The sequence below is a fragment of the Haliaeetus leucocephalus genome, unplaced genomic scaffold (assembly GCF_000737465.1).
Source record: "Haliaeetus leucocephalus isolate CR32 unplaced genomic scaffold, Haliaeetus_leucocephalus-4.0 Scaffold702, whole genome shotgun sequence".
Lineage (NCBI taxonomy): Eukaryota > Metazoa > Chordata > Aves > Accipitriformes > Accipitridae > Haliaeetus > Haliaeetus leucocephalus.
In genome coordinates, this window is record NW_010973138.1 from 1,147,424 (window position 1) to 1,173,687 (window position 26,264).

Here is a 26,264-nt window from a genome sequence, read left to right on the forward strand (position 1 = left end):
CCCGCCGCCGTGAGCGGGCACCGGGAGCCGGTGTGGCCCTTCGGAGGAGCTGCGGGTTCTCCCGGTGCGCTCAGCGGCGCTCCCGTGAAATTAAAGCCGGGCAAGGATACGTAAAAAAACCCAACATTTCCGAGTGCTGCGGTAGCTTCATCGAGTTACCCCCTCTTGGTTTGCTAAAAAGTCCAACAAATGAAGGATCTTTTGAAGACTTCGGGCGGGTTTAATTCTTTTCGTTCCCCGTGCGTGCTTCAAGAACAAAGAACTTGCAGTGTTATTTGCAGAAATAATTCATTAATGGGCATGCAACCGTATTTATGTTTCTAGTGCATGTCAAAATCCCATCAGTCGCTACAGTACAAAACAGTCTGCTACAGGAATCTGTTTTTCACTGGCACGGGATGGATTAAAAGATTTACCGAATCCTGTCCAGTGCTAATTTCTGCAGTTCTGTTCACTACCTTAGGTGTAATCCTTTGACGTAGAAAAGAAAAATGAAAACGTTCTGCGGTGTGAATTCTGTGCAGTTCAGAAAAACAGAATCAGCTTTGTCAAGTCTGTACTTTAAAAGCTACTTTTTACTTGGATTTTGTGAGTTGTGTGTGCGTGCTGGGGGGGGGGGCCGCTTTTTTTTTTTTTTTTTTAAGAGATCTGAACAGTAAGAGTACCTATTTTGTAATACCTGGGGTTGTTTTATTTTATTATTTTTTTAAACCTGCAGGTTGCAATAAAAATAATAGACAAAACAAGGTTAGACCCGAGCAATCTGGAGAAGATCTATAGAGAAGTTCAGATAATGAAGCTTTTGAATCATCCCCACATTATCAAGCTATATCAGGTAAGAGGTCAGCTTTGAAGCACAGCACGCAGATGAGATACGCTTGTGCTCTTCTCTTGCCCATGATTTTACATCAGATATTTGCAGAGAGAATGCATATTGAAATACTTTTTGAAAAACACTTAAACTGGGTTTTTTAAAAGTCATTCATCATTCGTTGAACAAGATTCTGGTACATCAGACAGCTTTTTGACAAAATGCACTGTAAAATTTACAGTTAAAGTGAGGCTGAGGTTTGTTTTAGATCAAGGAACTGATTATCTGAACTTCTAGGATTAACTTGCCTTTCCTTACTCCTCTGCTTTTCCTGTTTAGAGGAGTGGAACTTCTTATGTGCTTTTGATAAGAGGAAGACTTAAACTCATGTAGGATAGCAGAGAAGAAAGCACAAAAGTTGAGTTTGCCAGAAGTGGAAGGGATTTAAAATCAACAACAATTAAACCAAATCAATCTAAGGAGAAAATCTAAGTAGAAATCTAATTTAAGAATTAGAATTCTAACCTAAGTAGAAAATAAAAAGCCAGTAAATGCTCATATCTTAGAATGTGTCAAGAAATGACCTGTTTGGTTATTCTGTTCCAGTTTATTTTGTTCCAGTAGTTTTGAAAGTCAGTTTTAAATATCTTTGCCCTTGTAGAGTTTCACAACATGAATTTTGGTTTAGATTTGTTCGGTTTCTGCACTGATGGGTGTTTTTAACAGTAAGAACAAATAAATGTGTTGTGCAGAAAACACGATCACATCTGTCCTAGTGAGCAAGGACTGCTTTGCAAATTCTAAATATTCGATCTAATTAACATTTGGTGTAAGTTCCTCCTAATCATCTTAAATAGTGCCATGTGGATTTAAGAAGAAGATGAGGTATCACAGTCTGTCTGGACCGGTCTAGAAGGGCAGCGGGGAGAGAGGAGTAGATGGATGAAGCAGCAGGTCTGAAAGTCCGTGTGCAGTAGTGAACACTATTATCAGCTGCAATCTTACCGTTGGGTTTTTTAGGTTTAAAAAAAAAAAAAAAAAAAAAGAAAAAAAAAGTTTTAATTAATGTGTAAGGCTGAAGAGCCAGTAAGGCAGGTGCTTAGGCAAGGCATTATTTTTAAAGACCTTGACACACATGAAGTGCTTGATATTTATAGTATTAACCATCATAACAAAAATTATTCTGTGTTAACATCTGACGTCATTGTTGCCCATAGGGCAGTATAGGATATACAGAAACATTATAACAGTTCAGTTGATTTCATTTCAGTGGAATGATGCGGGTGAAAATACTATTTCGAAGCTTTTAGAAAAGCAGGTTAAATTCCATCTAGTTGAACCACTTCACTTGATGGAGCAAATGACGTTCGTAGTGGACCATAATTTCTTTTCAGTGAAGTTTTCTTTTCTTTGTTGTTGTAACTGATGCTTTACCTGTTTGGTGGAGACTGAGAAGCAGGGATGGAATTAGATGACATACCAATGTAGGGTGTGTGTTCTTGTATTATTTCATCATTGTTTTAGTTTCAGCACGGCGTCTTAATTTCATCCAGCTGGCAACTTTCCCAGAATACTTTCCTTCAGTTTTTTAAACTGGGAACCTCTCTTCCTTTGCTCCCTGTTTGTTTATTTTCATTTCATGTCTGTGTGTAATTGTAGTGAGGGGAGGACAAGAGTCTTCGAAAAAGGTTACATGTTAGGAGCCTGGAAATTGCAGCCTTTGAAGTAGTATTGACGCTTTTTTGATTGTTAACATGTTGTGAGCCTCCTGCTTCCAAAACAAAATAATCTGCTACTTGAGAGTCCAATTCCAGGGAAATGGTGTATTTTAAAAACTGAAATGCAACATTTGAAAGATGTGCCGTAGTAACTGAATATGAATTTGGAAATGCTTAGCATTTCTCATTCATTTTTTGCTTTTTAGTTCTTCTTTGTTTTTTCCTCCAAAGGAAAAAATTAACAAGTATCAAAGGAAGTTGATACTAGATTGATAGGTGAAGGCTGGGCGGTATATTGACGGTTGTTGATGTGCATCAAGGACTGCCATTACACAAACAGCAGCCTATTGTCACTTGCTTGGGAGGCTTGCCATGTCCCTGGCCAACACCAAATGGCACCGGGGTATTTGATACTACTTCTTGATTTGTCCAAGTTGCAACTATCTCTCCTGACCTCAGTACCTGCTAGCCTTGAAACAAAGACAACTTTATATAAACGTTTAAGTGTCTTTGCGTGTTCAAAATCAAATGAATTGTAAAACTATATATGCATATTTTAGCAAAAAGGGAATTCAGGGAAGTGTATGAAATTATTGAAATGCTCATCTGTTATCTTGCAGAGATTAGGTAGCATGGTAATGGTGAGAAGAACAATGGCATGGGAAGCCATTGTATATTGTACGCACATAAGCACTGATCTGTTGTTGCCTTTACTGCCAGCTGCTGTGGCAAATAAATAATTGAACCGATATGTTTGAGAATGCACTTAGAAAAATGAATGAAACTACAGAGGGTCTGCATTTTTTTTTAAGCATGTCCTCTCATGTCTTCACAGGTTATGGAGACGAAGGATATGCTTTACATTGTTACTGAATTTGCAAAGAATGGAGAAATGTTTGGTAAGTCCTCACTGCCGGAGCTAACAGTTCTTTAGATTTAGAAATCATGGCTTTATTGTTATCATTCCTGGGTAATATATATATGTTCTGATTAAAAATCCAGGGTTGGCATTGTCAGCTGTCAAACAGAGAGTGCAGCACCTGCAGGATTATGAAAAATTTCCTCCAGGTGTTTCTAAATCCTGTGCCTCTTTTATTTTGTATTGCAGATCATCTAACCTCCAATGGGCACTTAAGTGAAAGTGAAGCACGGAAGAAGTTCTGGCAGATTCTTTCAGCGGTGGAATATTGTCACAGCCACCACATAGTGCACAGGGATCTCAAAACGGAGAACCTTCTGCTAGATGCTAACATGAATATCAAGTTAGCAGGTAATGAGAAATACGCGGTTAGTCTATAAACAACATTAGGCATGTAGTCAAATTCAGTCTCCCTAGGATGATCCTATAAATGTATTTATGGTAACTGATAATAAAACAAAGTTACTGATATGTCTCTGAACATATCCTCTGGACAAAAGAGAATAGCTTAAATGAATAGGCAGAGAATAAAACAATACATCTGCTCCCTTCTCTCCATTTTCTGCTACTCCTGAAATATTAGTATGTGGTTGAGTAATGTCTTACCCCACACTTTCACCTTCATTTCAGACTTTGGCTTTGGAAACTTCTACAAGTCGGGAGAGCCCCTCTCCACTTGGTGTGGAAGCCCACCCTATGCAGCTCCAGAAGTTTTTGAAGGCAAAGAATACGAAGGACCTCACCTTGATATATGGGTGAGCTTGATACTCCTTAGAAATCACATTTCACACTTTGTGAGGGTCTGTGGGCTTTCAAAATCGTTGCTTCTACTGGAGTCACTCACATGCTGTGCTGTTTTCTATTGACAGAGCCTTGGGGTGGTGCTGTATGTCCTTGTCTGTGGTTCTCTGCCTTTTGATGGACCCAATTTACCAACTCTGAGGCAAAGAGTGCTGGAGGGCCGGTTCCGCATCCCTTACTTCATGTCTGAAGGTGCTTTTTTCAGATCCTTTATGTTAGAAAAGGGGCTACAAATAAAGGAATAGCTGTCCTGTTCCTTCTTGGGGCAATGACAGGTGGGACTGGTTTTGCAGCTGGCAATCACTTTGTCTTTTATGTATCCAGTAATTTCTGTAGAGCAGCGCTTACAGTTGAGGGACTAGTTGCACATGTTTTCTTTTCTGGGATCTACTTTACGGTTCATCTAAAAGGCTGTCGTTTCCTTTCTTAGAGTATCTCTATGGATTACAAAAATACTTGACACTGTAGCTGGGGAAATAATCACTCACAAAAGAGAGAAAACAGGATTTTAATGAGACTAGCCTGCAATGCTGAGATGGGTGTAGTTCTCCTAAGATATTTTAACTATGCAGAAGGGGTATGTTTCAGTGTGGCTGTGCTGTCAAGGACAGCAGAAATAGTGGGGCTTAGCACTGCTTCTTGAGCACTCCAACAGTCTGGTGAGAAAAAGGAACTGAAGAGTATTATCTCCTCTCTCTGATTTGGATTCAAAAACAAGTGAATGTGCCTCTGTCTTCAAGTGAGGAGTATCTTTTGAAGTCTGACCTTTATTGTAGCCATGAACGGCTTTAATTCCCTGATCATAAACAAATAAGCAGTATATATGGGCCCGGAAGTTGTATGTGATGGGGTTCTGTACTGAATTCTGACCTATTTTAAGTGGATGTAACATCATTAAACCTGCATCCACTCAAAACTAGCTCTCCTACAAGGTGCAAGGCCACCTGAAACCTGCCAGTATCCAGTACAGCTTCATTTCCTGTAGTGACGTGTTGCTTTTGTGAAATGTATGTGGACACCTCTTGTGCTGTTTTAAATACCTGGTAGTCAGATCAGGCATCAGCAGCTCAGAAACCTTTAATTCCTGTTTTCACAGACATCATACACTGTTGCTGGGAAGGTTTCTTAGCAGTGACCTGGGGCTGGGCTGTTATTTTTACCCCTTGCTCATGAGTTTGTTTTTGTCATCCAGACTGTGAAACACTAATCCGACGGATGTTGGTTGTGGACCCAACCAAGCGAATAACCATTTCCCAAATAAAGCAGCACAAGTGGATGCAAGCTGACCCGTCTCTTCAACAGCAGCAGTCTTTGTCCTTCTCCATGCAAAACTACAACTCCAACCTGGGTGACTACAATGAGCAGGTCCTTGGGATCATGCAAACACTTGGCATCGACAGGCAGAGAACTGTTGAGGTGAGAAGCGCTTGCCCCTTAGATACATCTTCAGTGACTACCAGAATGCCAATGGTGCAGTCATATATATGTCATTCAGTGACTAGCCTTGATCCAGTGTCAGAGTGTAGTAAAATCTTCACGGCCCTTCTGGATTTTTACTTACTTTTGAGTACACTGTTATGAGGCCCTAGTGATGAGTTTTGGCTGCTTGTGTCCTGAGTTACCTGTAAGTTAAGAGTCCTTTCAATGTCTTCTAGTCTCTGCAAAACAGCAGCTACAACCATTTTGCTGCGATTTATTACCTGCTTTTGGAGCGCCTCAAGGAGTATCGAAGCAGCCAGCTATCGAGTCGTCCAGCAGCTGGCCGTCAGCAAAGGCCAAGGAGCTCCGAGATCAGCAGTGTTGAGGTAAGGAAGGGCATTACTTACTGGGAAGCTGTGTCCATTGGCTTTCTTTTTTCTGTCCCTTGCTGTGGGAAAACACAAGACTGTAACTCTCAAACTTCTGAAAACCAATTCTGATATTGGTGCCCTCTGACAGGACACAGCCTACTGTTCTTCAGCAGGAGGCTGATTGAATACTAATGGCCTGTTTCCTAAGAAGTGACTGTGGGTCACGGTCCAAAGAATAGTCTGCCTCCAGTGCAGGTCAATAATGAGCCAGAAGATTAGGCTTCTCATGGAAATTTGCCCTCTTAGGCACGGATTGGTTACACTTCTTTGTTACATACCCCAGTAGGATCCTCAGAAGTACTCCATGAGTCAGTCTGTGTGTTTTTCTGACATTCTTTTTCTTTTCCTCACCCCCACCTCCTTTAAAGTGTGCTCTGGGTGCCTTTTCAAATTGTACTTTCAGTTAAATGGCCTAACTTAGGAGAAGGACTTTTGTGTTTGTGTTGGCATTGAAAGACTAGCTTTGTTAATTTTCATAGAAAGTACGTGGAGAAAGCTTACACGGAAGGTAGCTCTGAAATTCCTTGAGCCTCCAGTATCTGAAAAGGCGTGGAACTGCGGTGTATGTGATGGCTTCTGTGCATCGCTCTCTCTCTCCAGATGCCTCAGGACAGTCTCACTAGTGAAACCCTGCGATCATCTCTGCTTTACCAGCAACCTCAGAGCCTGATTCAGCCATCCTTGCAGGCAGAAATGGACTGTGACATAAGCAATCCATTACAGGTTGGTGTTGTCAGCTACACTGTGTGTTACTTTTTTTTCCCCATTGTTCTGCCAATCCAAAACAATGGGGGTTGTGACTCTGTTGTTCTCTGCCTTCAATCTTTTGTTTGGCATTTGGGCATGGTGTCATAATAGCCTCTCAAACAATATGCCTACTGAAGATATGCCACGGGACTGTGAAGAGTATTAAAAGGTAGTTCAGAAATAAGCGAAACACCCTTCAGTCTGTGATCTGACATGTTTTGCAGCCTATGTTCTTTCCTGTGGATCCCAACTTCAACGGGCTCTTCCGGAACCGCTCCATCTCCCCCAACAGCCTGCTGGAGACCACCATTAGTGAAGAAGTAAGGCAAGAAAAGGAGCTGGAAGATGAAATTAAGGCGTATGACCACCCCATCCGCATCCCTAGCAACACCAGCAGGAGGCACACACTGGCCGAAGTGACCACTCATTTCTATCAGCATGCCCCTCCATGTAAGTAAGTCTGGGAGAGGTGAAGGGTGTCCATAGTTAGAGGAAAAGGACAGAGAAGGAGTGCCATAGCGGACAAATGCTTGGGGAGTATGTGCTGATTTTACCTTGGCTGGGATAGGAAGGCCCAGAAAAGAGGTCTGTACTCTGCCCTCCACAGTTCTGTGTTTCCGTAAATAAGCCTGGCCCTTAAGGAAGAGACATTGCACTGTTGTATTTCACCTAGATCACTTTAGAGGGGAGCATTCTCACAAGCAGGACATAACCCTGCTCTGCTTGCTTCTGCTGTTGTACCGGGGGAGGTGGGGGTGTCTGAATTTAAAAAACAGGTTGTCACTAGCTGTATTTGGTACACATTCAGACCCTGTGAATGAAACATACAAGCAAAACTGTTCACAAAACAATAATCCTGTGTCAGAGCTGTTGTGCTGAAGAAACACTGTAGGCCTGATCCAGCACAGCCTGGTGGTGCTGGAGTTGCTGGCAGAGCCCTGCCAGCTGGACGGGAGCCCAAACTTAGGTTATTTGTTGATGACCTCTTGCTGGAGTCAAGCCCTGCAACAACACGAGTTGCTGGACACCTCTCCAGCTCGCAGGTGCTTATTAGTGCCAGTGTAGGTGGGCAGAAGACTCTGATGTCATGTTTGTTCCTTCCTCTCCTCATCTTGGGAATGCTCTTTCTCTCCTTCCTTCCCCTCCATAGGTATAGTCATTTCCTCTTCTGCAAGCCCCACAGAGGGAACTAGTTCAGACAGCTGCCTTACTTCATCTTCAAATGACAGCTCAGTGGCCCTGAGCAGCTGTTTGGCAGGTCAAGTAATGACGGGGAGCCCAGCCACAGCTAGGATGACGTCGCCCTTCCTAGCTTCCCAGTCTGACGCTCCAGTGTTACAAGCCCAGGGCTGCATAGGAGGTGCTTCTCTCCTGCCTGTCAGCTTCCAAGAAGGAAGGCGAGCATCTGATACCTCATTAACTCAAGGTAATGTCTTCCTTGCTTTATTTCTGGGGAATTGCACCCTTCCAACTGCCACTAGGAAAGGGTAGCGTGCAGGGATACTTGCTTGCCTGTGTTAGCGTTACGCTGAGGACAGCCACTTGGATATTCTGCCTCTTTACTTGTGGTCCCCGAGGGGGGTTCAGATGCCCTGAGAAGGTGCCTAGATGAGAGTTTCTTGGGTACTGATTCAGCATGCCCATGAAGATATTTCTGCTGCTGTGAGTGGGATGGCAGGCTCCGCCTTCCTCCTAAAATACGGAGTGCACAACATCATGATTTCTATCAGGTTTCTCCTTTGCTGTGCATGTGTCCTTCTACATAAGGGTGCAGCTGTCCCAAACCCTGTTCCATTACGTAAATTTTGCTCTGACCATCAGGCAGAGGGGTGAACATGAACTGAAAAGTCATGGTCTCTTCTAGTGCAGTTCTCATGCAAATGAAGGCAGCTGCCCAGAAAGGCTGATCTGTAAAGCAGGCTCCTAGGCAAATGCTAAGGAGGATTAAAGTGCATTTCTTTTCCTCGTGTCCCACAGGCTTGAAGGCTTTTAGGCAGCAGCTGCGGAAGAACGCTCGAGCCAAGGGGTTTCTCGGCTTGAATAAAATCAAAGGCTTTGCTCGGCAGGTGTGTCAGTCCTCCTCATCTCGGGCAGCAAGGAGTGGCATGAGCCCTTTCCAGCACACGCAGCCGAACACCTGCATGTACAGCAGCAGTGGGAGCAGCAGAGAGGGAAGAAGCCTCCTGGAGGAGGTGCTACAGCAACAGAGGTGAGAAGCTGGCTGGGACGAATTTTGCTGTTCTCATTGGGTTTTCTTTGGTTAGGGGCAAGTGAGGAGGAGTAAACACAGCAAAAGAGGTTGAGGAGTTTGGTCACTGGGGATTCCTATCCTCCGTCTTTGCTGTGTGGCAGCAGATAAACTGCTTGGCTTCTTTTGTGGCTTCCTGCACTGGCATACGTAACACAGGACGTGCAGTTTCACTTAAAAATCTCGACATCCAAATATTTGGAGGTTGCTGAATTGAGAAGCAATTTGGTACTGTGGGGGAAAACATTACTTCTTCCCATTGCAAGCTGTGTTTTGCTGTGTTAGTTTTGGGAATGATTTCTTTCCTCCTCTGCCTCCTCCTGTAATTTTCCCATGGCAAGGAAGTAAGACCTTGTAATTTGGAAAAGTTACAGCCCACAAAGGAGGCCCAGTTCCAGTGGCCTCAAATGTCATGTGTGGTGGCACCTCTTCGTTCCCATAGAAGCAAGATGGAAAATTGAGTTTCTGGTTTATCTGCACACGTTGTCTCTAGAACATCTATTATTAGCAGGCCAAATGGTGACTAGATAACCCTCTGGTGATAGTTGCCCTCTCCAACATGAGGAAAAGCCAAGTGAAAACACGTTGACCTGGCATGGTCAGCTTGCTTTAATTGTAGTGGCTGGGTAAGGAGAGGTTTGATAGAGAGAAGGAAACAAAGGGGAAAGTTACGGTCAGGGTTACGGGCAAGAAAGGAGGAAGAAAAACATTAAATCATCCTAGCAGTGCAAATTAACCTCTTCCACCCTTGGATTTTGTTCAGAATGCTCCAGCTCCAGCACCACCAGCTACTCCAGACAGCTTGTCCCCAGACTTCTCAGACATCTGCAACAAATGGCATCCCCTCCTCTGATAGCATAGGTACCTGCAAAGCATCCAATTCTCTTCTGTTGTCAGAGCTACAAAGAGAGAACTCATTTGAGCTGGCCTTTGCTGGCAACAGCCAACTGCTCCAACCTCATTTCTTTGGTGTCAGCGTATCACCGGTGTCCTCAGCAGCTCACCTTTTAGACACGCACCTGTACATCAGCAGCAACGTTTCTCCAGTTGGCACTACCTTCTCTCAGCAACAGAGTTTCTCTGCGCAGTCTACAAGCTATGATGCTGTCACTCTGCAGCACGGGGATTGTGAGATGGAGGACCTGACTTCCAACCAGCTAGGGAAGTTCGTCCTGGTCAAGTGAGAGCCCCAGCTGCTACAGCTCACGCTGCTCTTGTTGCAAAGAACTTTCACCACTGTTCATGGCATGTGTGGGTCCATGGCTGGCTGGTGTTGTGTGGACGAATGACTCTCAGAAGCAATAAATTTTGAAGTATGTGAAGAGGCTGTCTGGCTCAGAAAGCTAGCAACTTTATAGAACTGAAACAAGCAATATGTATGTCTTTTTGCTTCTACTATTCTTGCACTGAACAAATATGAATAGAAACTGAATTTTTTAAAGGAAAAATAATGATGGGGAAGATGGGTGGGGCATTTGTGGGGACAGGGAGGGATGTGGTTGGGGAAGAACTCTTCGGTACTGTACTCAAGTCAGACCAATACAGCTCTGCTGTTATGCAAGATTAGCAGCTGTCAGTAGTGGTGACACAGCAGGGAGAGGCTTTTCAAAGAAGGGACCAGAGCCTCCCTTTTTCACAATATTCATTTATGGGTTTGTGAAGATGATTACCTCTTTTAAAGAAAATAAACAGAAAACCAGTGGCATGCAGCATTATGCATTCATAGAAGACAAAAATGGAAGCATTGCCATTTGTTGGGGTTTTTTTCCCTCCTGTTAACACTCATTTTATTTAAAGGAACCAACATCCCCATTCCACACCTCCCAGATACATATACTTTAAGTGAAAACTGTGAACTTCTTGCTTGATACATCAGCTGGAAAAGCTTAAAAAACCCTTCTAATTAGTACAGAAGCAAGTAATCTATTGAAAATGTATCCCTTGATGTAAAGATCCAAATTGCATAATGTCTGGTCTTTTGCAGGGATGTTTGTTTGGGGGTGGTGTGTGTGTATATACATATAAACATGTGCACACATGCATATATTTTGTCGGTCTGAATAATCTTTAGGAATCTCTTTATAAACGCTAAGGTTTTTCATATTCTTGCAGAGGCACTGAGGAGGGAAGCGTTAGTACCAGTGGGGTGAAGGGAAGGGTTTTCTTTTTAAAAAGCCCTCCTGGAGGTTGCCTACAAAGTTGCCTGAGGGGTATTTCTTAGTGCTGCACATTGTTATTTCCGCTGCTAATTATGTTTTTATGCATTTCATTATCAGGGTCCAAACAGAACTGACTCTTGGGGAAATGTGCAATATTGAGGTTATAATTACATACCGGCAAAGACAAAAGGAATAGGCTAGAACAGAATTCTACTCTAACGGAGTACAGCTATTTCTGAACAAAACTGTATTAAAAGTGAGTAAAACAGCACAATCTTTGGGTGTTTGTTTTTGGTTGGTTTGGTTTTGGCATATTAGCAAAATGAGGTTTTGGATTAGATGATAGGTGTTTTTTCGTATGGTTTTTAATGCTGTATATGTATATAAATAGGAAGCAGAAAACTATATAACACTAGTTATTTTTTATATTTTGTAATATGCTTATATTGTGTTTCTGGTATAGACCCCACTCCCCTTTCAAGGCAGAGCATAACTTCTGTAGGTATTGACAGAAGTTATGCTTAGGTATGAAGGGGAGAACAGACTGTGCTCCTACAGAAATGAGTCAGGTAGGGCATGCAAACTTTGGAAGCAGGTAAGCAAACAGTGAGCCAGCTTGGCTGGAAGCTGCCATCCGAATGTCAGAAAATAGCTGCATTCTGTCTAAATGCTTAAAGGACCCATCTCCCTAGTGTGACACAGGGTGCCTTCAAGTTACCTTGGCTTCATGCAACCTGCAGTATTACGCATTTGCAAATAACATAGATACCTGTTTTTTTGTTTGGTTTGTTTTGTTTTTTAAAAAGAAAAAAGCCAAAGATCGACCAGGTTAATTGGTGGGAGTAGGAAGGGTTGAAGATGTCATGTGGCTCTGTCTGTGGCTCTCCATAAACGACCTCTTTATCTCTGTGTAGTAACTGTGTGTCTATATTGGTGCATCTCCAGCTTGCCACTGCTGCTTCGTGGTCTGGAAGCTTCAAAGTGAGAGAAAATTGCTTGAGTTGAATTTCTGTTAATGAGCGGTGCCTTGCAGCAGAGAAAACACCAAAGTCTCATGCTCATTTGTAGTGGTTTTAAAAAACAAACAAACAAAACCCAACCCAAAAAACAGATTGCATGGAGATGGCTGGAGGGGAGGGCAAGAAGAAGCCAGCTCATCACAAAGCAGCAACTTTGCCTTCAGTTTTGTAAGGGGTAGCACACATACTTAAAACGCAGAATTTCCTCTTCAATGTTTGTTTTGTTTAATGCCATGGATCAAAAGGCCACAGATTCTTTTGTTTCCTGTCCTGAGCAATGACAAGCACTTTACTTTCATAGTATTTTTTTTTCTTTTCCAATTGCTGTAGAACCTCTTTGGAATTATTGCTGGAGCAGAAAGAGGTCATTTTAAAAGTTTGGGGTTTTTTGTAGATGTCTTGACAGTGCTGTTCTGCAGACTGCAATGCAATAGGGTATTTAAAGACACTACGTGATTGGTTTAATTAAGATGTATAGTTTATTTTTTATCATGACTGAACAATCATTTTATTTCTTATGTTAAAATGAGAGGTGTACACCAAAATGATTAGTCGATGTGTTTTATTTAATATTTAAATAAAAAATGTTTTAAAATTGTTGTCCTGCAAATGATTCTGTGGAGTATTTTCTCCTGATACATACATACGATTTGCATAGTTAAGACTCATTTTAAAGCCTAAGTCCATAGGACATTACTGACACTTTCTGTTACATACTAGATGAAGAGGAATGGCGGGCTCACAGATCTGATAATGGGATATTGAGCCTTTCGCTGGTAGGCGATCTGTCTGAATCTAACCCAAGTCTGTAGTAATTGGGTTATAAAATCTGACAGTAAGAGAGGTCTATGGAGAGAAAATGGTCAAGCGTGGTTTAATCATTACCAGATGAGCACTCCATCCGTGTCACCTTCATCTGAAAGAGGCCCCAGCCAGATTAAGGCAGTGATGGAAAAAGAGCAAAGGGGAAGAGAGAGGGAGGGAGAGATTCCAGGGGTGGTGGCTTTTCTCCCTTAAAATAGAATTTGAGAATTTAAAAAATGCTGGAAAGGTACAGGCTTAGCTGGCCTGGGAATGTGTGTAGAGCGCTGGCTGCCCTGCACTGTGGAGATGCCTCGGCTGGCTTTAAATAAGCCGAGGTTCCCACTGTGACCACGCACTGCAGCACTGCCCTCGCTGCAGGTGGGGATGCACCTCTGCTCTAGCAAGAGCAGTTGTGAGAGCACCCAGTGCAGCTGCCTGCCAACTGAGACAGTGGCACTGAAGCTGGTGGAGATGTTATTTACCGGGTGTGGGCTTCACTTGCTCTGTGTTTCCTTTGCACCTTTGAGAGACTGCATAATCCTGGGCTGTTGCCTGCACAGCATGCACGCAGGACGTCAGCGATAGAAGGTTTTGTGTTCTGCACATGCAGTTAGAATGAGGGCAAGGAGGAGTTTCACCTGCAAAGGGACCTCTGAATATTTGAAACCTCTAGTTTAACCTGGCAAACACTCAGTTAAAAAAAGGATTTTTTTCTTCCCAGTGAACAATGGTGAGTTTTTGAAAAAAGTTTAGATCATCCTTCTGAAGTTTTTATTTTCAAATCCACCTATCACATTTTGAAGGAAGGAGAGAGTGGTGGAAAGGTAAATCCAAAAAGTTAAACAAAACCTGGGGGCAACAGAGATAGTATTTACTTATTTTGCTTTCTAAAGGAGTTGTTTGCTGAGCTGGAATTTGTAGAGCTCTGTATGCATTTGCCATGGCTCTCAAACTGGTAGAAAAATGTCATGCACATGTTTTTCTAGGGTTGTGTTTTCAGTGTGACCATCCAAAGTTAGGAATTTTGCAAGTATTAAAAAATAATGGAGGTATTCTTAATTATTTTTAATCTAGCTTTTAGTATGACCTGGTTTAAGAATAATCCCAACTGCTGTTTTCAACTGGGTTCTCAGGGCATTATTTTAAACCCCAGTAATTCTGGGAAATCTCAGAAAGTTGCTTCGTAATGGACATAAATCATTGCAGCTCCACCAACTTTCATTGACATCACTGACCCTTGGGTATAGAGGGATCCTGACAGCACCATGATTTCTTTGAAATGGCAGGGAAAACATGAACAAAGAAACCCTGGGACTCTGGATTCAGTTTCCATGTGTACACTATTTCACTCTTGGTGCTTTAGTCACTGTCTTCCTGCCTTTCCTCTGAAATCTGTCTCTGCTCCTGTTTACCACATTTGTTTTTGTCTTTAGTATCTCTCGAGATGCTGTTTTTCTTGGCTTCGTTTCTCACAACTTGGTACCTAGTTCCTTTTCCTTTCTTTCCCCGTCCGGGATTGGTGTTTTTTCCCCCCTTTCAGATGGAACAGATGCTGGCAAATTTAGCATAGCTCCAAAAGTGAATGATCAACCCTTGTTTTTTTAAAAAAAGGAAATGCTTAGAGCTGGCAGGAGATGCTAGACTGTTAGCAATGAAAAACACAGGCTGTTTTTGCACAGAGCAAGCCGAGCGCAGACACCAAGCCAAGCGCTCTGGTGCCAGTGTGGTCCAGCCATGGTAGTGAGGGATTCTCACCCGTCCCTCTCCTCCTGCCCTCCGGCAGGCAATGCATAACTCGTCCCCAGACCCACGACCTTCTCCTTTGCTGTGTCCAGAGCAGCAGTCACACCTCAGTGAGGAAAGGACTTCCTCGTGGTGAACGGCATCGTCGTGTAATCTTGGCCTGTGTCAGCTGGAAAGGAGAAGCGGCAGAAGGGAGAGCAGTTGAGCGTAGAAAATTATGGTGCGTGAGATAGAAAGTGATCAGTACTTCCGTTTTACTCATCCTGCAAAGTGAGAATAAGGCATGCTTCATGCAATGAAGGAGAATTAATTTAAGAACCGATAAAAGGAAATATGTGCCTCAGGAGGACGTTGCTTCAAATATGGTTGCTGGCTTATTTCATGACTGCTAACTACTTTTAGTGGTGACAGTTAAATCAATGATAAAGGTAATCCACTGTCATGGTTTATGGATTTAGCAGAGCATCTGTGGGAGATCAGGAAAGAGCTGGTCTTTGGTACAGACTGCCAGGGGCATAATAGATAGGATTTTAGGACAGAAATGCCTTTCTGCCAAGGCATCAGATATTAGTGCCTGCCAAAGGCAAGACATTCACGTGAGGTGAACAAACTTGATCATCGCCTGCAATAAAATCCAGTTTCTTAACATATATCTTATATAATATATAATGTCTTGTGCAGTGATAGTGGCTCAGACCAAAGGTCCAGCTAATCAGGTAGCTCATTTCAGAAGCAGACTCTTAGGGAAAGGGTGTAAGGACAGGGCAAGCATAGCACGATCCCTCCGTGGTATTACCAGCTCAGTAGAGAGCAGACTGCGGTTAAGGGAATTTTTGACTGGCATCTGGGTCATTGTGTTTAACAGCTGCAGATGGGTCGAGCCTCCAAGAATTTGGCTAACCCCTTTTGGAATTCTTGTATAATTCTGGCCTTCACAGCATCCTGTGACAACGAGTGCCATAATTCAATTTTGCATTGTGTGAAAGAAATACTTCCTTTTCTTTGTATTAGACCTCCAGCCCAACACATTGAGTTGCACTGCCTTTCTCTTGTGATAGTAGACGTGACAAGTAATGCTTTCCTGTTCACACCTCCATGCTGCTCATGAGTTGTCGGGACCTCTCTCACATCCCTTCTCCATTGAGGTGACCGAGCAGAACACTACTGTAGTCAGCCTGCCCACCTGTGGAAACCATTGCACGTTTCTGTGCCATCTCTTCTGTATCTTCACCGATTCTTCCACATCCTCCTTGGTGTAGGCAGAGCTGCACCCTGTGTTTGAGGCAGGGGTACCCCAGAAGTGGTCACTTTTTCATTCTCTCTTCATTCTTTGGTCATTCCTAAAGCTCCTTTTGACTTCGTTGATAACCATTAGGCAGTGAGCTGGAGTTTTCAGCAAACTCAGTGACTCTGAGGTTTCCTTCCTGACTGATGTTAATTTAGAGCCGCTGATGGTCTTTGTATGGCTAGAGTTGGTGTTCCTCAAGCTCCTTGCTTTGTATTTGCTGCTGGCAAGTTTCATACATCATTTCATCAACCTGTCATTCAGTTTTTTGAGATCACTCTCCACTTGGTTGCAGTTGGATCTTTTATTAATATGCTGAGTTGCCCAGGTCTTGACACGAACGGATTTGTGATGCCTGAGCTCTTACTTTACAAACCTTGCTCTTTCCCATTCTATCACACACCTAGCTATTCTGCTCTTTGTTATACTTTCTGTCAATTTGCCTTGCCCAGCTTTCCAGCCCACAGGTCTCTGGATGGCCTCTAAAAGCCCTTTTTAAAAATGAATATAACATTTGCCACCTTCCATTCCTGTGGTGCCTCACCATTTCAACAGCTGCTGTGGTATTGTACTGAATAGGTCAGCAGTTTCGAGTCTGAGTTCCCTCAGAGCTCTTGAGTGAAACCGTCTGGTCCCAGCAATCTGCTAATATTACTTTTATTGTTTTTCTCCTCTACTGACACTTGAGTTTTGGAGAGTTTCCGAGGCTCGTTCCCTGCGCAGCCAGCCGCTGGAGTGGGGCTGGAGTGGGGCACGAAATCGAGCAGAACTACCATGAGTGGACGGACGGGGCTGCGTAGCCGGCGGCTGAGCCGTGCAGACCACGTGCTGTCCCTTTTGCGGCTCACAGGCAGGTGACAAAGCAGTGACAGCAGGGTGGGCACCGACCGCGGAGTGCCCAGGTCAGCCCAGCAGGACCCTCGTTACGTCCTCCAGAGGTGACCAAGGCTTTCCCCCTTCACTGTATTTACAGAGATGCAGAGCTGAATTTATGGATCGCTTCCTCAGCTGATGTAAACTGGCATTGCTAAATCAAAGCTAATGCAGCAACGCTGCTTTATGATATAAGCGCTATTAACAGCACATTAAGGCTCTGACCTCCAGAGCCAGACAATCTCATCCTTTGTTTCTTCAGCCACTGAGGCAGTGACTTTACATTCATTATTTTTGATGGAGCTTTTCCTGTATCATGCTGGGGTGCTTTTTAGTTCTCTGTCTTACGTTCCTTTCCGCTACCCTGGGCAACTGTTTTATGACCAGTCCTTGGTTTATTCCGTGACAACAAAAATATCTTAGTCAAGAGCTGAAAGGGATTTCAGAAATTCTAGTTAAGTGCTTTTTTGCCTATCCTTGCTGATCATTTCTTTCCCATTTCCTGGTAAGGTAGCTTCATTATCATTTGGTGAGCGCGTCTACACACTCAATAGGTAGATGGGTATTCAGGGCCTCTCACACCCATTATCCCAGCCACCTGCTGGATTTCCAAACAGATCTCCTCCTGCAAGCAACATCATACAAAACTTGAGCTTTAAACCCCTCTGTTCATGCCACATGAAAAAAAAGTAGCAAATAGTTTGATTTTAGCTGCTTTGTCCTGCTTGTTTAACAAGATTACTCTTATTTTTGCTGGGATATATTCACAGTTTCTGTTCTTTGGACCTAGTGGAGGTAGCTGTGCAGTGGTCAGCTAAGTGTCTTATTGTTTTTTCCTGCTCAACCCTTGTATGGTAGCAGATGCTTTTACTGAAAATGTAAAATTAGATTTCCAGGAACACTTATGCACATGCCTTTGAAATCCATTTTCCATGAACATTTTTGCTTTCTGTTCATGGAAAGCGAGTGAGTACAACAGGAACAAGGACACAGAGCCACCAAATTAACTGCAAAGCTGGACAGATCAGGCAGTTACTTATATGAGCTATGATGCTTTCCCTTTACTAGTATGTCTGAGAAAAACTGGGATACTAGTCTTAGTGTTGGGGTAGTGGTTAATAATTCTCTGCAGCAGGAGGTCTGGACACTTTGAATTCAATTAAATGTGGGAGTGAAAGGGTGGATCTTTGTCCTGGAGGGAGGAAAGGCTTCTCTGTGGATTAGTTGAGGTAAGATGATTTTAAAAGGCTACAGCGATGTCTTCATAATGGCTTTGACACAGAAAGGTAGTTTTAATTCTTAATTACTCAGATCTCTATTGTAAATCACCGAACAACAGTCCCAATGAGTCGCAGGCATCCAAACGATGTGGCCCAGTGGGTTGTGTTGCCACGAGGACAGTGAGAAGCGGAGAGGAATGGGAGATCTGACAGGATGAGGTGACTTCAGGCCACTCAGCCCACTTCTCCATGCTGGCTGCTGCTTGGAAGGAGGTCCTGTGTAGCAGGACTCCAATACGTGGTGGGAGGTGTGCTCTCCAGAGGGAAGGGAGAAGAAGCTGCATTTCAGCCTGAGGGGATGAACATCAGAGCTGCAGGGGGGAATGGGAGACCTGGTCTCCTTCTCATGCTCCTTATTGGTGGCAGCAGCTCTATGGACAGCTTTGGTGCATTTAATGGCAGTGTCTCTTCTACCACCAGCTACCTGTCATGAATGGCAAAAGTGGTGGGAGAGGCTGGGACGGTCCCAGGCAGCAGGAGTAGGATCCATGGGTCTTGTGATGGAGGTGTCAGTGCAACCAGGCTACGAGGTTGTATGTGCTGCGGGACCTTTGGGAGTGAGGGGAAACTGCCTGCGACTACTGGGCTTTTGTCATAGCCTTACTGTTTGTCCTCAAAAGGAACTGAATAATTTTGCTGCTCAGAGGCCCTCCTTGGCACATTTTGGGGTTAGTCACAAGCTGTGAAATCCGCTTTCTCCCAGCTCCAGCCCACTGTCAGGTAGCAGACACGGGGGTTATGGGGTGCAGCAATGCCCGGTCGTTCTTCAGCACAGATTCTGTTTTGCAAGCTCCTAAGTGCCCCCCTGGTCTCAGAGTAGATCCATTTCTCCACCTGCAGGACCCCACAAGCAGCCAACAGTCACCAATTGGATTCAAAGACTGGCTTAACAGTGTAAATGCAATCAACTCACTGGCTGCATTCATCCTTCGAGTGAGCAGGATTAACCAGTTCCTTAGGGCAGGATATGCCCTTAAACATCGATTCTCCACACAGCAGAGCGAGCAAGAGCCAGGCACCCCAGCAGCACCTCTTGCGCTGGTTTTGCTGGCTGCTGAATTTGAGGCGCCAGGGACACTTGCTCTGCGTTCCAGAGCCACATGGGCAGGGCGGGGATTTTTATTTCTTGCCTTCTGTGTGTTGGTATTCAGCTTTTTCCTGGTGTCCAGCACATGCGGCCAGGACACAGGCTGCTTTGGAGCTTACCGCAGAGAGGCCGATGTGTCAGCACATGGTCTCTACCACCACCGCCAAGCCTTGACTGTGAACTGAGCTGGCTTTCACCTGGGTTTGTGATCTCTGAGATCATACTTGCAGGTGCCTATTGTTTATTGGAGGAATAAAATCTCACTAAAAGAATAAAAGCTTCCAGCATTACCAGTTTTTTCCCGTCACGTGAGTCGTTACCAAAGTTGATGAGGAAATCACAGCGGATCCTAACTGCACTTCACAGAAGACCTTGCGTGTCGGGACCGTCCTAGTCACTCCTCTGCCTGCTCAAACCCAGTTGCATCATCGAAAGAGGACTTGGCTGGAGTGTTAAAGGGGAGCCTTCCCTCTCTTTGCAGGGACAAGCCGTGTTCCTCCTGCCGTCCTCATGTGCCAGCACCAGGGGCTGTGCTGGAGCAGGAGCCAGGAAGAGCTCCCCATCCTTGTCTTCCTGCATCTTGCCCTCGGGGCCAAGATGCTGGCTGGTCCAGTAGGGACCACCTTTTGAAAGGACTGGAGATCTTAAAATTGCAGACAGGTGTCTGCTGGCATTTTGGACCAGGTTAACCCAGGCAGGTGAGGGGTGCAATTCCAAAGGGCTCCAGACCTTGCTGAATGTCCACCTCTGTTTTTTAACCACTTGCAGAAGTCTTAGCTATTTCCTCAGGCCCAACGGGAAGGGCTGAGTTTTGAGATGCCTGGGCAAACTGGTGCTCGTGTCCTGGTGGCGGGATCTGGCTGCTGCAGGGGAAAATGGGAGCTGCCACTGCAGTATGCTGATCAGCGCTGGCATCTGGCAGGGCAATACGAGGGATCAGATGTGATTATGGCTGTAGACGTGCCCAGTCAAACTGGAGCAGTACAGACTAGCTCACCTCCTTTCCCCTGGCTGATAGGCATCAGGAGAGGGAATGCACATACGCACCCGTGCCTGTATGCGTGAATACACACGTACGCTGTGTGCTTTGAACTCCCTGTGTTGCATTCAGAGCCTGAATCAGTGTGATTTCCTGGTACCTCACAAAATTATATTCCCAGAATTAATAATGACACTCTCAGGAGCTCTTTCTTTGCCTAAATGGCTCATTGATTGTTACCTATTGTCAGGCCTGCCTGGTAATGAGGGGCTAATAAGGCTTCTCAGGACTCACTATCAGCAAGGGAAACTTTTCTTGGTGGACTTCACTGCTGAGCTCTTCCCTCTCTGCAGGGGTGAGTGACGGGGAACCGCAGACAGGCTGGCTGCCCTTTGCTGGAGCATGACGGGCAGCAGTCGGCACCCAGTGGTTCCTGACGCTTTCGGATGGACGGAAGGTAGGACGTAGGTCTGAGTTTTGGTGACACAGAGCAGAGAAAGGCTTGAAGTGGGACCCTCCAATCCCTTTTTCTTGGAGCGACAAAGGAGAGCAGGGATGGGAGCTCAGAGAGGTTATCGGTGGGTTTGAATCCTCATTTTTGTTTAGAGGATTGACTTTTGGCTGAGCCATCAGAAGTGGTGTGCAGGCATGTACATGCATGGGTATGAAAGAGAGCTTTATTTTTAAGGAGATAAGGAAGGGAATGTCTAATGCTAACTCTCCCATGTGTTGGGGAACAGGCTCCTGCTTCCTCATGTTAATATTGCACTCATGTGAGGAGAAGAAGATGGTTTCTTGGAGAATGGAAGTCCTTGGAGGGATGATGTTGGTACTACGGGTATTAAAATCTAGCAGATGGATTGTGTGCATTATTATAAACCAAGATGATCACTGTTTTTTAAATCATTTAATCTTTGTTGTTTGTTTATTTACTTCTGTACTATGATTTTTTTCTTTGTGGTGCAGGGAGAAAGGCCTACATTTTGTTGTTCCTGGATTAAGATCAATAGACTTGTGGGCACTTTCTTCCCACAAAAATTTCCAGATGGAGTCCCCCAAAAGTCAAACACTGGAAGAAAAAAACAGAGAACTGGAAGGCCCCAGAAGCCAGTGAGCTGGGTCTAGACCAAGTATTTTAACTATGAAGAACAACTAAATGGCACAGATGTCCCAGCTCTTTTCCCTCATCCTGTAAATAGGATGTGGACTGGGTAGTGAGGTGCACACAAAAGTTAGATCCAGAATCTATGGGTGATGGAAAGCAGTTTACATACTAAAATGTTCCAAAAATACGAGTTCTCATTCACGTAACACATAGGTCACTGTGGTCACTCCAAGCTCCAACATACATAACATGGGTGTATCTGTTTGTGATGTTGCCGCAGCCCTCTTCTGGCTAAGGGCTTGTCACAGAATCCCAGATTTATGGATGGAAACAACCTATTAGGTCATCTGAGACGTCCCTCTGCTAATGCAGATTTATTCCCTCCTGTATATTTTCCAGCGCTTGGTCCAGTCTATTGTTCAAATGACTCAAGCGTCCGCTGCTTCCCTTGAGGGACCATTTCGGAGCCGAACAGACCTTGCTGTCAGGATTTCGTTTCCCGTCATATTCCTCCTAAAGGTTCTTCTGCTTAATTTAGTTACTTACTCTTTCTGCAGAACTGTGATGAGGAACAGGACTGGAGAAATAGGACATTTATTTCTTACTTATTCAGCTAATTCCTGTTATCCCATTTTCGATGGCCCTGCCCAGTCCTGTTCTCCTTGGTGTTTATCACCTCACACTCCTCCTGAGGAGCGCAGTCCAACTTCAACTGGGATGGGCTGGTAGGTGCCTATGGAGTTTGGAGGGGGCAGAATGGAGGCATCAGCTGCACAGGTACATTTTTTCCACCTCATTTTCATTCTGAACAAAAGCCTTAAGCTTTGGCATGAATGCAGTGCGTCTGCAATGATATTTGAGAGTGAGGCTGTTAAGTTTGTATGGAAACTGGAAAATAACAACCATTGGTAAGGAATTTCGATGCTGTATTGAAATTTTCTTTAACATTTACCCCCTGCCCCTTTCATTAGTTAAAACTAAGTGATGGGAAAGAGAGAAAAGAATGCAGAGTTCAGGTTGGAAGACGAGCCATCAGGAAGTCAGGAAATTAAAAAGGAGTGTAATAATAATGGGGTTTCCCAAACAACATGATCTTGGCATTATTCCACAGCCTGAGTACTTCGTGTTATAACGAGAACTACTATCTGATCCTTGTTGGTGCAGAACTAGATCCCTCTGCAACAAAGGTATTCAATTTAAAGAGAACAGGAATGTCACTTGTCCCCTTGAGGACATTTTACATTGTCAAATTGGTGGAAAAGGCCTCCACGTAGAGGACAGTCACGTCCCTGGTGTGTAGAGGTTTAACTTTACTAAGTCACAGATGAATAGGAATTTACCCTCTGGTCCCTTTGCTGGTACATCCGTCCCATGCGGTCTGTGTCCTCTCTTCCCCAGCAGCTCACCACCACTCCTGCTCCCAAAGGTAACTCCCACAGCCCTCTTTTGGTGAGCATGCTTGAAACAAGAGCTCTAAATTGTCTTAGCTTGCAAAAAGCAACCCCAAAACACAGATTTTTTTCAAACATTTTTAAACCAGGTCATTTTGCAAAGTTAGCGTAGAGCAGAGCTGCTAAAACACAGAGATGGTCACAGCTGTCTGGAGGGAGCTCTACATGCAGCAGCATAGAGCAGGGCAGGAGGGCACATTTTAAGCTAAATCTGCTTCCCAAGGAACCGTAATATGGAAATATAGCCAGAGTTAAGGTTGCCAGGTCGGTTTTAGCTTTGGGGATTTGTGTGGCTTGTAGGTATTTGCTATAATGTGAGCATATTAACATTAACATTTCAGCATACAGAGCGTACCGATATAGTTCAGTATCCATCCTTGATTTATTTTCTAGGCTGCAGGGTTGGAGAATGAAGGGTGTTATTGCAAAGGCTTCAGGGAACTTGGTGAGGAGTGAGGATGAGTTTATACCGTGCTGGGTCTGTCATGACTGAGTGAACAGTCACAGTGCTACGTTCTCGATTACGCCAGTGGCGCTAAATACAGTAATTAAGGAAGAAGCTTGTGTGAAAAGCTTTAGTTATTGGCTTAATACATCATCAGCCTTTTTTTGTGTTTTCTTTTGTTTCTTTTCTCTGCATGCACTGGAAGCTCTCTGTGTTTCTCCACCTGTGCTCTGTAGGTCTCTGCCATCTTGTAACTGAAGGGCCTGAGAAAGGTGAATGGAAAAAACAAGCTATTGTGGGGAAGGTGGGCTTGGGGGAGCGGAGGGAGTTTTCACCACTGATTTGGACGGTTTCAGCCTGCAATACAGCAGGTTTATGTCCAGCTGGTCCTGCTTTGTGGGACCACATGACCTAATTATTTCTCTTCTCCTCATTTTTATGTGGCTCTGCAGTCCTGGGTTTGCATGCTTTCCTCCCTACAAATCCTAGCAAAGTTTTGTTGTCCCTTTTTTCATCTTATTTTCTCACCTTGTCTTTCTTCCCTTTTCCTTTCATCTAAGAAAAAAAATGTTTAGCAAAAAAGAAAAAAATCAAAGTCTGAAAAATGTTCCTTTGGGGTTTTTTGCTAAATATATCCTAGCACAGATTTCCCCCAGAAGGTTTCAACAAGAAACACTTTCATTTTATATGTACATGTGCACATGCCCACAAAGAACCTAATCCTTTCTAACACACCACACCAAAGTCATCAGCTAAACAATTTCAGCGGCACAGCCTGGTAAACAGAACTTGTAACCACCGGTCTCCAGCACAGACTTAAGTGAAAAGAAATAGATTATGCGTGACCTGTCTTGGATCAGGCTCCGAAGAATGAAGCGGATCTGATTGATGCAACCTCCACATGAGCGGTGGTGAATATGTATTAGTTCAGTACATTACCCTGTTCATGGTTTTGAGCTTCCCTTTGTCATTACTGCATTCTTGAAGGTGGTTCGAGATTAGAGCTTTCATTAGGCTCCTTGGAGATATTTACTGAAGTACACATGCAAATCGCTTTCTCTCCACCTTTCCAAGGTCACCTGTACGAGCCTTCACCTCACCTTTCCTAATCCATTGCTGTCAGCTCTGTGCGGCGGCACTTTGGGCGACGATGACGCCCGGGCTGGCGTCGCCTTGTGCCCTCTGGTACCTTCCTCCCAAAACCGAGAGCCACGGCCAAAGAGCGAGCGGTGCTGCAGGCATCGACGCAGCACGCTGCCCTCCTCCTCTCACCCCCCTCCCCAACAAAATGAGCCTCTCGCTTTCGGCAGGTTTGTACCGGGGCTGCCGGCACCGGGCTGCGACGGAGGGGTGCACCCGTGGTCCCTTCCCGCTGGCTCGGCTCACGGGCGGACGCAGAGGGAAGGCAGGATGAGGCCTCCTGGGCAGCCCAGAGCCAGCCGGCAGCATGTCCCCCAGCTCCCCGGGGTCCCAGGGAAGGCAGTGGGGCACCGGGCAGAGGGGGACCTCCTCTGGCAGAGCCGGCGGCCATGGGAGAGGGATCCAGCCTCGCTGCCCTCCCTGCGCAGGCCACAGCACCGGAGCTGGGCTGGCTGTGGCCGAGGGGGCCAGGGCTGGAGGGAAGTCCTAGCAACAAACCGCCTCCACGCAAGAAAAACAGAAAAAAAAAAAAATCAAGCCTCTTCCATAACCCCAAACAACAGGTCTGGTGTCAGGCTCCTCTCTGCGAGAGGTTTTGTGCCCTTCGGGAAGCATTCATCAACGGGGATGAAAATAAGCAGGTTCGTGCAGAAGCCGGTTTCTTTGCAAGCAGCAGCAGGCCTGAACGGCCAAGACCCAGCAGGTCCCCCCCGGAGCGGGCAGAGCTCTGCTCCCCGAGGGCTGCTGGCTCTCAGGCAGCGAGGAGGAGAGGATACGGGCTCTGCCGTTCCTATCTTGGAGCTCCTTCCTCGGGCAGACTGCCCGCTGCGGTCGGAGGGTGATTAGTCAGGCTTAGGAGTAATCGTGCTCTGTTGAAGGAACGAACTTATTTTCCATTTCATCCGTCGCTGCACCTGCAGTGGCAAAAATCAGCGTACTGAGCACCTCCAATAACGCACGTTTCTCCAGAACACACCGCCGCTTCTGGGAAAACAACAATAAAAATTACAGAGACCTTTCAGGACAGCAAGGGCAGCACAAAGACCCCTTTGTGCTGACCTCCTGGTGGTGGTGGGTGCCCGGCATTGCAAGGGCGGGCGCGGAGGAGCTGTGGTCAAGGAGCAGGAGGTTTCTTGCCTCTTCAACTCTGGATCCTGGTAGCACTACGCCTACTAGCAGTGCTGGCTCTGGGGCTCACGCAGTCCCCCGGTCACCTACAGACTTCCATCGCTTTCCCCACTTTCCCATCCCTCCCACTTTCCCATCCCTCTCCTCCAGGGAAGTGTCTCTCTCCGTAGCGTTGTTTCTCCAGGACCTGATAACTCACATCACTAACTCTGTTTCAGCTGCCCCTGATCCTCCCGCAGCACTTCGAGGGAGCTGTACTGCTCCTACCCTTCTAGCAGACTTTGCCTCATGGGCTCACGCTACATCTTTTTCCCTGCAGTATCCTCCATGTTGTTTCTTATGCCTTCAGATATTTGGGTTGCTTGATCTGACTGAGGCATTGGAGAGAAATGAGATGTTCCTCTAAAGGTCTCTCTCCCAGGTTAATACAGTTACTTAAAGGACTCTTCTATCAATTTGGTCCAGCCAAAAAATGCTCAGGAGGCTTTTCTGTGTATTTTCCTGGGCTTCACCATGGGATCACTGAGCATGTATTATCCATTTCCTTTTCTCAGGATGTTTTTATTACCGAGGAATTTGCACAAATATTTTGTGGTGCATTAGTGCCAGACTAGTGGTCCTTTCTGAGGAAAGTCAATTTGATCATACGAACTGATTTAACTGGACAGGTCA

General features: G+C 45.0%; 1 protein-coding gene across 5 annotated transcripts in view; it reads left to right on the forward strand.

The window, feature by feature from the left end:
• Nucleotides 1-12,868, forward strand: part of SIK1 (salt-inducible kinase 1) — a 13,300-nt gene extending 432 nt beyond the window's left edge. The window contains exons 2-14 of one of the 5 annotated variants that reach the window (XR_775190.1): nt 719-835; nt 3,365-3,428; nt 3,638-3,799; nt 4,079-4,203; nt 4,318-4,441; nt 5,442-5,665; nt 5,905-6,054; nt 6,700-6,822; nt 7,071-7,296; nt 7,997-8,272; nt 8,824-9,055; nt 9,858-11,509; nt 12,168-12,863. Coding sequence is in view for 2 of the 5 variants with exons in the window: in XM_010580247.1 (XP_010578549.1) it covers nt 719-835; nt 3,365-3,428; nt 3,638-3,799; nt 4,079-4,203; nt 4,318-4,441; nt 5,442-5,665; nt 5,905-6,054; nt 6,700-6,822; nt 7,071-7,296; nt 7,997-8,272; nt 8,824-9,055; nt 9,858-10,278 (2,244 nt within the window). In the remaining 3 variants the exon portion in view is untranslated. Of the gene's footprint in view, nt 1-6; nt 589-718; nt 836-3,364; nt 3,429-3,637; nt 3,800-4,078; nt 4,204-4,317; nt 4,442-5,441; nt 5,666-5,904; nt 6,055-6,699; nt 6,823-7,070; nt 7,297-7,996; nt 8,273-8,823; nt 9,056-9,857 lie in introns of those variants that run through there. The other 4 variants (XR_775191.1, XR_775189.1, XM_010580248.1 and 1 more) reach the window with 4 other exon arrangements.
• The last annotated feature ends 13,396 nt before the right edge of the window (nt 12,869-26,264 follow it).